Source organism: Glycine max, chromosome 8 (genome assembly GCF_000004515.6).
Source record: "Glycine max cultivar Williams 82 chromosome 8, Glycine_max_v4.0, whole genome shotgun sequence".
NCBI classification, from domain to species: domain Eukaryota; kingdom Viridiplantae; phylum Streptophyta; class Magnoliopsida; order Fabales; family Fabaceae; genus Glycine; species Glycine max.
In genome coordinates this window covers 38,280,209-38,290,647 of record NC_038244.2, presented here as the reverse complement: position 1 = coordinate 38,290,647, position 10,439 = coordinate 38,280,209, and the positions used below count along the sequence as shown (strand labels likewise).

Below are 10,439 nucleotides of genomic sequence, written 5' to 3'. Positions count from 1 at the left end.
CGTGCACGACCACCACCTTGTGCGACCTAACCAACCAAACCCACCAACTTGCATGATCCAAACAACCAAACCATCACCTTGCGCGACTCCTGTATTAGGGTGCTCCACTTCCAGAACAAATAACCCAGAAGGTTACGAAATCAATTTAAGAATCGAAATAGCTATTCTGGACTATTACAAACATATTTATTCCAGATTATTTTTCCATCTCATATCTTGTTTCAGAGTACTATTCCTGAATGTTTACTTCTGGCAAAGGTTTTTAGAATATATTTCCAACCCAGAAGATTATGTCTGAAAAGGAAAGAGTCGAAGCAAAGCTCACCTTAAATGGCGTCAATGGCACAAGCTACACATAAAAAAGAACCTACTTCGAAGCTGCAATGGGCAAGGGAAAAGGAAGGGGAGGTGTTAGGGTTTTGAGTGTAGCAAGAGGAGGGTAAGTTTGGGATATTGAAAATTTTGAGTGTGCATGAAGCAAAACGTGTGGTGCAGGACACAATTGCCCTAGTTCTTCTATAAAAAATCACAACTTTAATTAAACTTGGGATAGTGGAGTTTTCTAACGTTCAGATTTTTATCCCAAAAAAATACTTTTATCATCCAGTTTTATTTTAAACTTCGCACAATGAGGCGCCTAATTAAGTACTTCAGCAGCACAGATTCCACATCAAATCAAATGAACATTTAAGTTACCAAGCATTACCATGCAACAAACGTACATACAAGTTATACAGTACAAATTACAGTAATAGGCGTTTCTTAAATATCCAGCCAGGTTGAAACCAGCACAAACAGTTGTATTGAATATTTTATTTAATAATTTGAACATAACCACGTAGAGAGGCAGATCCTCCTCATTTTTTATCCTTTCAAAGCTTGGCAATTAGCCCATTCTGAATAGGCTTGGCTGGCAGGCCATTCTCTTTGTCATCCAAATCACTTTGGTTTGGTGGAACATCAACAGCAGGCGAGCAATTGAAAAACCCATGCGGCTGCATATCATAAAATGCATGAACACAAAACTAGTATTAGCTTGTTTCCAGGTAAATATTTGGTGGAACAGATGAGTGTTAGCATGACACTCATTAACACATTCCTTCTAACAAGTATTATTTGTAACACACTATCAACTATTGGTTAAAATATTAACTACAAAAGTGAGACCCACAAAAATGGCATTTCCTATCAATTTCAGCCAATAAGAAAACGTGTATTCAAAATGGTGTGTCGCTAGAATTTCTTCAATATTGTACATTTGAGTGAAAAGTGTTTCAGTATGAATCTCATTTGAAAATCGCAAAGAGTGGTAAAGGCACAAACTAATGGTGAATAGCATACCATAAGCATGAAACCAATGCGTTCCACGGGCATAACAGGCCAGTCTTCCAATCTAGGAATGTGTGTCACTCCAAATACGTACCTGCAACATTTCGACATGTGCAAAAATAAATAACCACAACATCAGAACTGAGTCTAAAACAACAATTATCAGTCATTGATGGCACCTCAGGCCTTAGCTACTCATTATTAGCGCAGCTGCATATTCAAGTTTGCAATGGAAAAGGTTATTTGAGAAGGAGCATGCATAAAGCAAGTATAATAGTACACACAATATTAAAAGTTTTTTTTTACCATATTAATATCAAATTAATAAATTAAAGTCATATGAATAAAACGTTTTACCGATTTAGAGTTGTTTTGATTTTGATTACTTGTTCAAAGAGCAACTTCATCTGGGTAAAAGAAATTTGCAATATATATAAACAACAGTTTAATGACCATGTACTGTTAGTGTATAGTTTTACTCTCAGCCAATAAATAATCACCATTAGTATGACTTTTAACAGAATTATTGTAAAATTCGACAAACGTTTTACACTGTCCGTGCATAACTTATTTGCTATATAAACAAATCAACCCCAAATAGATAAAAGTGTTTTTTTCAATATTATTTTTATAAAACTTTTAACATTAAACTGGTCAAGTAGCAGGTATCATCATCTCACAAGAATTGAGTGAACTAACCAAAGAACTATATCAGCTTCCTCCAGTGATCGATTTTGCTTAACCCAAGTAGCCAAACCCTCTCCAACACGTGGATTTTGATTAGGGAACTCTCCTCCAGGATGCATTTCATCGCGTGCATAAGGAGTAACCCAAAGGTTGTGTTTCAAGAAAGCTGCCCTTCTCAAAAACTTGGCCTCTGAGCCAGCTAAAGGTAAACAATTTGAGCCAGGTACTAGCTTGTAACCAGTTAGATGCCCAGTTCGGTTTACAGTCCTAGTGTTCCTAACCTAAAATGTAATATATTGTAAGATATATAGTTTGTTCAAACTAGCAAATAATCCCAACATTTAAAAAATATAACTACTGACACAGTGAATATGCCTGTAGGAAATATATGAACTTGGAAATTTGGAAAAGAGAGAAATTCGTATATAAAAAAAAAACAATGAAACAGCTAACAAAAACACATTCATGTGTCAATACAGATTCATGATTTTCAAAAATATAAGCATCCTGGAATAGTATCAGTGTTTGGACACGTTTTTTTTACTCACGCCGTGTTATTTTTCATGTCAAATTAAGAGACGCAGAAGCCACTGAGGGTAGCTTCTGTGTCAGACACAATGAGAGATTGTTGATCTATATTAACAAATGATTTCCAAACACACACTATGTCTATAAGAAAAATTTGGTACAATTAATTGCCTATGGACATCTTAAATCAATGACTACTTGAATCATGCAATCTCAAAAAAAAAACTTTTTTTCAAATTATGTAAATAAATTTTCACATATGTAGCATAAGTAGTACTGTGCAATATCCTTCATAACTTACAGATCAGAAGCAGCATAAAACAGCAGCCAGATCAGAAAATTTTAGATTGCCCCTGCTACAACATCTAAAGTGGACAGTGACAGCAGAAATATTCACCCAGGGAAAAAAATTAATATCTGAATATTTTTTTTCCTGGGGAGAGGGGGTTTCAAAATCAGTAAGAACTTACAATCCAGTGACGAGCAGATAAAGGGTCACAATCACGCATTGCTTCCATTTCTGATTTAAGCAGTTTTTCTTCAGCATAAAATGCATTGTTATGAACATTATTGTCTCCTGGCTTTTCAACTTTGACATTCACCTCAACAACCTGGGCAGAGAGGGAAGATATGAGCTTATACTTGATGAGTTCTAGCTTTATGATGGAAGATGAAGACATTTATATCAAAAAGTGTTAGGAATCCTAGATGATTATGCAGATAATAGGGATTTTGGGATAGAAAGAAGATATATGAGAGTGGTGATTCAGAGAGAACAGGGAAATAGTTTTCTATTATGTAAGAACAGTAAGTGTTTACAAAGGAGCACTCTCCTTTCCACAAGGACTAGCCTTGTCAAATACCAAAGGTAAACTGTCACTAACTCCAGCTATTGACAAAAGGGTCTATTTATCCTCATTACCCCTAACTGACATAACTGTTCTAACAGAATGATCCCAACTGTCATTACAGTAGAATAACCAACTCTTTATTATTCTAGCTACAATTATGGGCCTGATGGGCCTTATTCCTCCTTTGGTACACTGGCAAGGCTTTTGGCTCATGCCATGACCGAATCTGATCAACCTTCCTAACAAAAAGGAACTGTAAAAATGAACTATTGAGTCATAAAATCAGGAGTTCAACATGGAAAATCAAGTATAAACAGGTAAAAGAACAGAAACCTCATACAGCCATGGTAGCAATGTCAAAGATTTAGATCATGGTAGTTAGTAGTCAAAACGACACAATGAAAAGACAAACTACAAATCACTGTTAATATATTGTACTCTTCTGAAAGACAATAATTATAGACAGCTCATTGTCCAGCTATAGAATGCAAGACACCTAACTATTGCATGAGTTATTCTATTGTTACCATTATATGATTAGGCCAGGTGGGGGAGAAGAAAAAATTTCCTTTTGCATGAAAGAACCTGCCCAGTTGAAAATGAAATTGCACGCTAACCTGATTAAATGCTTCACCAGGCTTGCAATCTACTGCCATGTCCATACGAGCAACAAAAAAATGTTGGTGGACAGGCGCGTATAGTCCAGGTGCAATGGTTGTGCCATATTTTCGAGTTTCACCTGGTTGCAATGCTCCTAAGCTGAGAATTCCTGTGAGCTTGACCTCTGCTTCTATTTTTCCATCCTGCAAGAAGGAAAATACAAACAAAGAATTATAGAGACAACAAACTAATATGTTTGAGGTTTAAACATTTAAATACAGCAGAAAGCCATAAATAAGGAATGCAATTTGGAATATTAGATGAGAAAAATGCATAGATTTAATATACATGAAATTCAAAATAAATGGAATATCTCTTTGCAATATAAAATATCGATGCAAGCAATGCTACCAATCCTACTCCCATTCTGATTTAGTTGCTACTTGCTAGGGTATATCCCTCCCCTTGAATCCCTCTCAGTACTCTATAGACAAACCATACTACCTGAGATAGTAGTATGTATTTAAAGGAAAGGAATATATTACTAGGCCTCAAAATAATTGATGGTTCTACCAATATCATTCAAAAGACTCACAGGTAAATGCATGGATATTTAACTTGCCTGATAAAAGTGCCAGAAAAATCCATACTCATAGTTAGCCACAGTGCATATAAAAGAAACTGTCAGCCTTCTAGACCTTCGAACTTCAGCCAAACCTGTTCTCCAATCTTGATGCTTCCATAAAATACCATGATCTTCTTCGTGCAAACAAACACAGTTTTCAATTGTTTCAACACCTCCATAGAAGTTTGTGAAATGCGCATCAAAGTATTTGATATAGCCTAAACAATCACAGCCCTGAAATAATGACATTATGCAAAACAAATTCAATTTCATCTACATTGAGAAAGGAGGAAAAATAAAGACAAGAATGAATGGAATATAAGCAAATGCCTTTACCTTCTTCAGAGAATGAGAATTTTTACCCAAGCCATCTTCCCCAGCATCAAAAGCATTTTTCCTATAGTGAGGATCATTAGGATCTCCATATGGGACCACCATCTCAACAAAGCTCAATCTATGGGCCACTGGTCTCCGTCCCCGACTTCCATCAATATAGGCTACTGAATGAATAACCAAACCCTCCCTAGGAGTGAATCCAATACGAAAATTCCACTGCAAAAAATTGTCAATCAGTTATAGCAATTCATGATAAGGATGATACATTGATGTTGTTTTGGAAAATATACTTAGACAAACAACCACCTTCTGCCATTCAATGAAGTGCCCATTAACACGAAAACTTGGACCTTCAGGCTGAATAATCTGCAAGGGTTTCACATCACTTCGGTCAACTCCTCCTTGGGTTTCACCAGAAGTATAATTTCTTAGTGGATCAGCAGGTGGAAGGGGGACAAGTTTACGATCTTCAAATTCAAGAACAACCATATTTTGCATGTCAACAAGTACATGGATTCCCTCAACTGGACGGGCATAGCCATTTTCCATAGGGCAGTCACTTTCAGTCCTACAAAAGATTAGTGGTTTAGCAAGTCTCCGGCTAGGAGCATCAGCTTCACTGTGATATCCAGCACACCTACAAGTTTCAACACCACAAGTATTAGATAGAACAAGACATAGCTGAAATAAATTCTCATAATATGCCAATCAAATAATCTTGAAGCAGTAACTAACCAGGGATCTACCATCACGAGATCCATATCCTCAATCCCTCTCTTCTTCATTGCTTCACGAAAGGGAGGAAAGTCCTTTACAACAGCTTCACACTCAGCATACTCCACAGCATCCTATAGGTGCAGAAAGACAACATAAAAATGTCGATTTGAAAATAATTGAAAAACTTGAAGGTCAATGTAGCAGTTGTAATTATCATAATTTGGGTATTCAATTTGGATACATTTAATCCTGTGAGTTTCGATTTTATCCATAGATTGGAAAGGGATATTCCTATCTCAGTTTCTTCTTTCAATATTACTTGATTGTAGAAAATAGTTTGTGTAGATGGCAACAAACATCCCTCTTTTTGCAAATGGGGGACTTTTTTGCTTGATTATTAGAATAATAATGTTCATAACCGTTAATGAGTTTGACTACTTTGTTTCACACCAATTGGCCTACAATGAAAGCATGATTAAGTGAATTGCTTGAAATGGGTAAATGATATAATTTTTTCCCGTTTCGTGCATGAAATTCTAAGTAAATCTATATAATTCAAGTCCGCAAACATGTTCTTTCTGAATTTACCCACTATTTTTGTCACCAAAAGCTAACATTAGTTCTACTTGAAGTAGTCATACAATTGAAGACAAAAAGATGATTGTGCCAACAACTTCTTAGGATTGACCAAGAACAATCTTATAGGAACTTAAGAAGTGATTTCAATTCTCTCTAAGTTCATGTACAAGTATTGGCAAAGTCATTTAAATTCTGTGAGATGAACAAAGTCACAGCACAAAGTAATATAAAATTAAGATAGTACCAATGGCTTCTTAAGTTAATGCTCAGTGTGACTTCCATTCTTTAAGCACTTTGGGCAAGTTATAGCAAAGCCTTTCAAATTCTAAAGGGAAGAAAATTACAAACTTCCACATAGAAAAATTGGAAAAGAAAAAGATAAATAGTTTAATAATCAATTAGCATGGGATGTTGAAGAATAAAAAAACCCTAATAAGCATCACCATTTTAAGGAAGAATAAAAATTGGAGTAAGTTTGTATACCATTGGAGGCTGAACATCAGGAACAACTGTAGATGAAATCACTTTGCCCCTATGGTGTCCACCTCGAGTTGTTGCATGAACTTCTCTAAGTTCAACAATCCATGTGCTTGTCTCATTCGACTTTTTATTGTAAACAACTAGTCTTGCTTTCCTTGGAGGAAGTTTAGTTGGAATCACAGGTCCACCTTTTGTCCTAGGGAGCAGTGATGGTTGGAAAGGAGGGAAGAAATATGCATCTGCTAATGCAACAACTTGCTTTTCTGGTTCTACCAGGTCTACTTCAATAAAGCGCATGCCATCCCTCACCTAAGATGATCAAAGAACTTCATCAACATGCAGAAACAGTAATATAGAGGTTATAGCTTGATGGGCAATGTCTAGCACAGTTTTGCCATTACTTGGTAGTATAGCCAAGCAAAATGTATACCAAGGAGGAAAATGAGTTATGTACCTCAGGTGTTGCCCCAGCTGCTCGAACGGTCGCTACAGCTACTGATATTTCAGCAGCAGTTAGTGGATCCAAAGGGTGGCTGGTTTGAGCTCTCACCATGACAGTGATACCTATTATGCCAAAAAGAACAGTTCTTCAACTTTGGATAAGAAATTTCATTGAGGAGAAATGAGCACATAAACTAGGCAGACGATAAGAAAAACAGAAAAGACCGAGGACAACAAAAATGGCATGGCAAAACTGGGTATAAAACCCAAAACACAAGAAGGTTCCCAATCTTCCTGCAAATCAGAGGGAGCAACAAAGTTGAAGCACCCATGAAGCAAAATACAGCAGAGCATAATTGTATCCTCATTGAAATTGGGGGAATTAAAGAAAGGACAAAACTTAGATGCAACATTTTAGTACTATTCTCTAATCAATATTTAGGAGCTTCACTTAAATAACTTATGCTGGTCTTTAATACAAACTTTCATTACATAGACTACTGGAATGAAACTCCAATTTTGATTGGAGAACAATACCTAAAGCACCTGATGAACTACATCTAACTTTTGTCCTTAAAAATAACCCCTAAAGATAGGACTCCTAACCTCCCCAAGCAGACACATCAAAGGACTGCACAAACTAAAGATTGTCATAGAAGAACCTATACATTGCTCTCCATATTAAGAATATAGGCTGATTATTTGAGAGGAAAAAGAAAAATGTTCTCTTTCTTTATGCAATTAAAAGGAAACATGGCAATTCATTCAAGTTCTCCTGCATGACAAGTTGAAAATTCTAAAAATTCTTCCACCGAGTATAAAGAGAAGCTAAAATAAGAACAAAGCATGAAATTGATACAAAAAAACAAAAAAATCCAAAAGGAAAAAAAGATTAAAACTCAGTATAAGAGAAGCGCAGTGTGTTTTTACCATGTAGCTAAGTCCAAGTAAGAAAAGGAGTACGTTACTCTGTTCCGTAGATGAGAGTATATAGAGAAAATGATGGTGAAAATGAAAAGAAACGAAATTGGAATCAGACAATTAGAATAGAGCTAGATCAATCATGGGTATGGAAGAAAGAAAAGGAGTGAGTAAAGTGTACTTTTATAACTGATAGTCAAATTCAAATAAAAATTGGAGTCAGAAAATCATCATAAAGAAAAGGATAAGTCAAACAAATAAATAAATTGACTGAATGAAAATATAAACTACTTTGACATGACTAACTTGTTTATTCACATCATTCTATTAGCAACCAAGAAAGACGATCAAGTCAAATAACAATAAAAACGGAGTCGCTGAGTTGGTTGAGTAAAATATATGAGTTATTGGAAATCTCAGACAGGGTATTTGATTTTCACTGATAAAAAAAAATGAAATATTAAAAAAGAAAGAAACCTTTGGCAGAAGCGGTTTTGGGAGGAGAATCGATGGCGGAAATGAAGGTGGCAACAGAGGGCCGTTGTTGTGATTGTGATTGTTGTTGTGGCGCAGAAGAAGAAGAAGTTGGAGGTGCTGCGAGTGCGACCTTGTTGTTATTTTGGGTGGCGCAACATGGCGTCGTTTTTTCCTGAGCTGTGGCCATTGGAGAGGGTTAGCAAGCTCAGCGTAGTAAATCCCACTGCAATAATATTCCACTGACATACAGCAACAATAATGCTGCCAGTTGTTGTTTCCACTCTTCGCCGCCACCACCGCTGTCGCCGCCGCCACCACCACTACTTGCAGAAATAACAACAACTACTCAATGGAATCACACGAGGTTGTGTTTTGATTATAAAGAAAAACAAAACCAAATATTATTAGCAGTAGCTTGTTTTTTTCTTTTTCCTTTATTTATTATTTTTTTTTTTATCTTAGATGTAGAATAATAATGATAGATTTCGAAGAAGACGGATATGTAAGTAGCATCTGTCTTTAATGCTTTTTTTTTCCAATGAGAGAGGAAAGCGATGGGATGGGAACTCAACTGGGTTAATGGTTAATTAAGTTAGTGGAGTTTGGTGAATCCAATTTTGTCAAAAAAAAAATATTATTTGGTATAAAGTAGTTTTTGTTAGAAATCGTAATTCATCTTTGTCCAAAATTTTGAGTAGATGATTATTTTTTTTAATATGATTTATTTGATACCAAAATCAATGAAGATTCAAATTTTAAATGATTTAATTAAGAGATCAATTTTATTAATTTAATTAATGAAATAATGATTGATTGATTCATATGCATCTATGAAGGAAAGAAAAGGATATATTAATGGCAAGAGGGGGGAAGGTAGTAGGTGGATGGACGGAGGTGGGGAAGAGACGGGAGTCACGTCAAGGAAAGGGACAAGGTTGGCATGTAAGCAGATCAGCCACCAGTGGAAGTGACACAACATACACACACCAAAACTCAGACGGAACATGTAACTGAAAGTTACATGATGATGGACCCACTTATGACTTTTTTTTTTTTAAAAAAAAGTTTAGCAAGAAAATTAATTCCAAAAATTGTAATTAAAAGTTAAAAAAGTTTTCAACTTTGTCAGAGTCTAGATTCTACCAAAAGGTGGCAAGTGAGATTTCTAGACGGAGAGATAATTTATCGATAAATATTTACATATTTTTATATTTTGCTAAGATAGTGGTATATAAGCTGATTTTTTATATATTTTTTCTGTGGTTCTTTTTTATAACTCTCTTATTATCTCATGATTAACTTGAGCGTTGAAGTCTTGTTGGTGATTCAAATTTATTTTGTTGAGTTGATTTTAATTCAAGTTTTATCATCAGATTTATTCTTTCGATCTACATCTAGACGGTAAAATCACTTTTAAATTAAATCTGATTACTTTTCATTAAATATTTAATTTATTACTAACAAAATTCTCACTCAACAATTAAATTTAAATTCAGACTATTATAAAATATAAATTTATTTCTTATTAATTAGATAAACCTTTGTAGACATTATTTTAGTTTTCCTTTTACCTTTTATTTGTCATGTGAATTGTGTGATTGAACTAATAGTTGGATAAGATTATAAGAAAAATATTAAAATGGATAATTTTAAAATAAATTATTGAAATAGGTTTGTTTTGTCACAACAGCATCTGAAACTTGTTAAGTTGTAGAGGATTTCTAGTACTATATGACCTTTTTATTTTTTCCTTAAAATGGATTGCATCTCATGTTACAATTTTGTGAGATGTAGTTTCTATGTAAACACTTGTTGCTAGTTCACGTAGTACTTCTTTGATAAATTAAGAAATAAATAGAATAATTAAA

General features: G+C 34.9%; 1 protein-coding gene across 1 annotated transcript; it reads right to left on the bottom strand.

The window, feature by feature from the left end:
- Positions 1 to 663: 663 nt before the first annotated feature.
- On the bottom strand, positions 664 to 9,032 carry PAO1 (peroxisomal copper-containing amine oxidase). Its single transcript, NM_001250853.2, has 12 exons — positions 8,572 to 9,032; positions 7,187 to 7,296; positions 6,736 to 7,041; positions 5,692 to 5,804; positions 5,263 to 5,593; positions 4,957 to 5,172; positions 4,618 to 4,854; positions 4,013 to 4,198; positions 3,015 to 3,155; positions 2,029 to 2,297; positions 1,342 to 1,423; positions 664 to 995 (listed from the first exon to the last, which is right to left on the bottom strand). The coding sequence occupies exons 1-12, from the start codon at positions 8,756 to 8,758 to the stop codon at positions 873 to 875; spliced, it is 2,301 nt and encodes a 766-aa protein (NP_001237782.2). The 5' UTR covers positions 8,759 to 9,032; the 3' UTR covers positions 664 to 872.
- Positions 9,033 to 10,439: the final 1,407 nt, after the last annotated feature.

What these genes read in the sequence shown, in the direction of transcription:
- PAO1 (NM_001250853.2), bottom strand. Translation starts at nt 8,758, where the DNA reads ATGGCCACAGCTCAGGAAAAAACGACGCCATGTTGCGCCACCCAAAAT. An exon ending in CTCGTGATGGTAGATCCCTG is followed by an intron (nt 5,594 to 5,691) that starts GTTAGTTACTGC and finishes TGAAACTTGTAG; the next exon opens with GTGTGCTGGATATCACAGTG. An exon ending in CTGGTGAAGCATTTAATCAG is followed by an intron (nt 3,156 to 4,012) that starts GTTAGCGTGCAA and finishes CTCTCTGCCCAG; the next exon opens with GTTGTTGAGGTGAATGTCAA.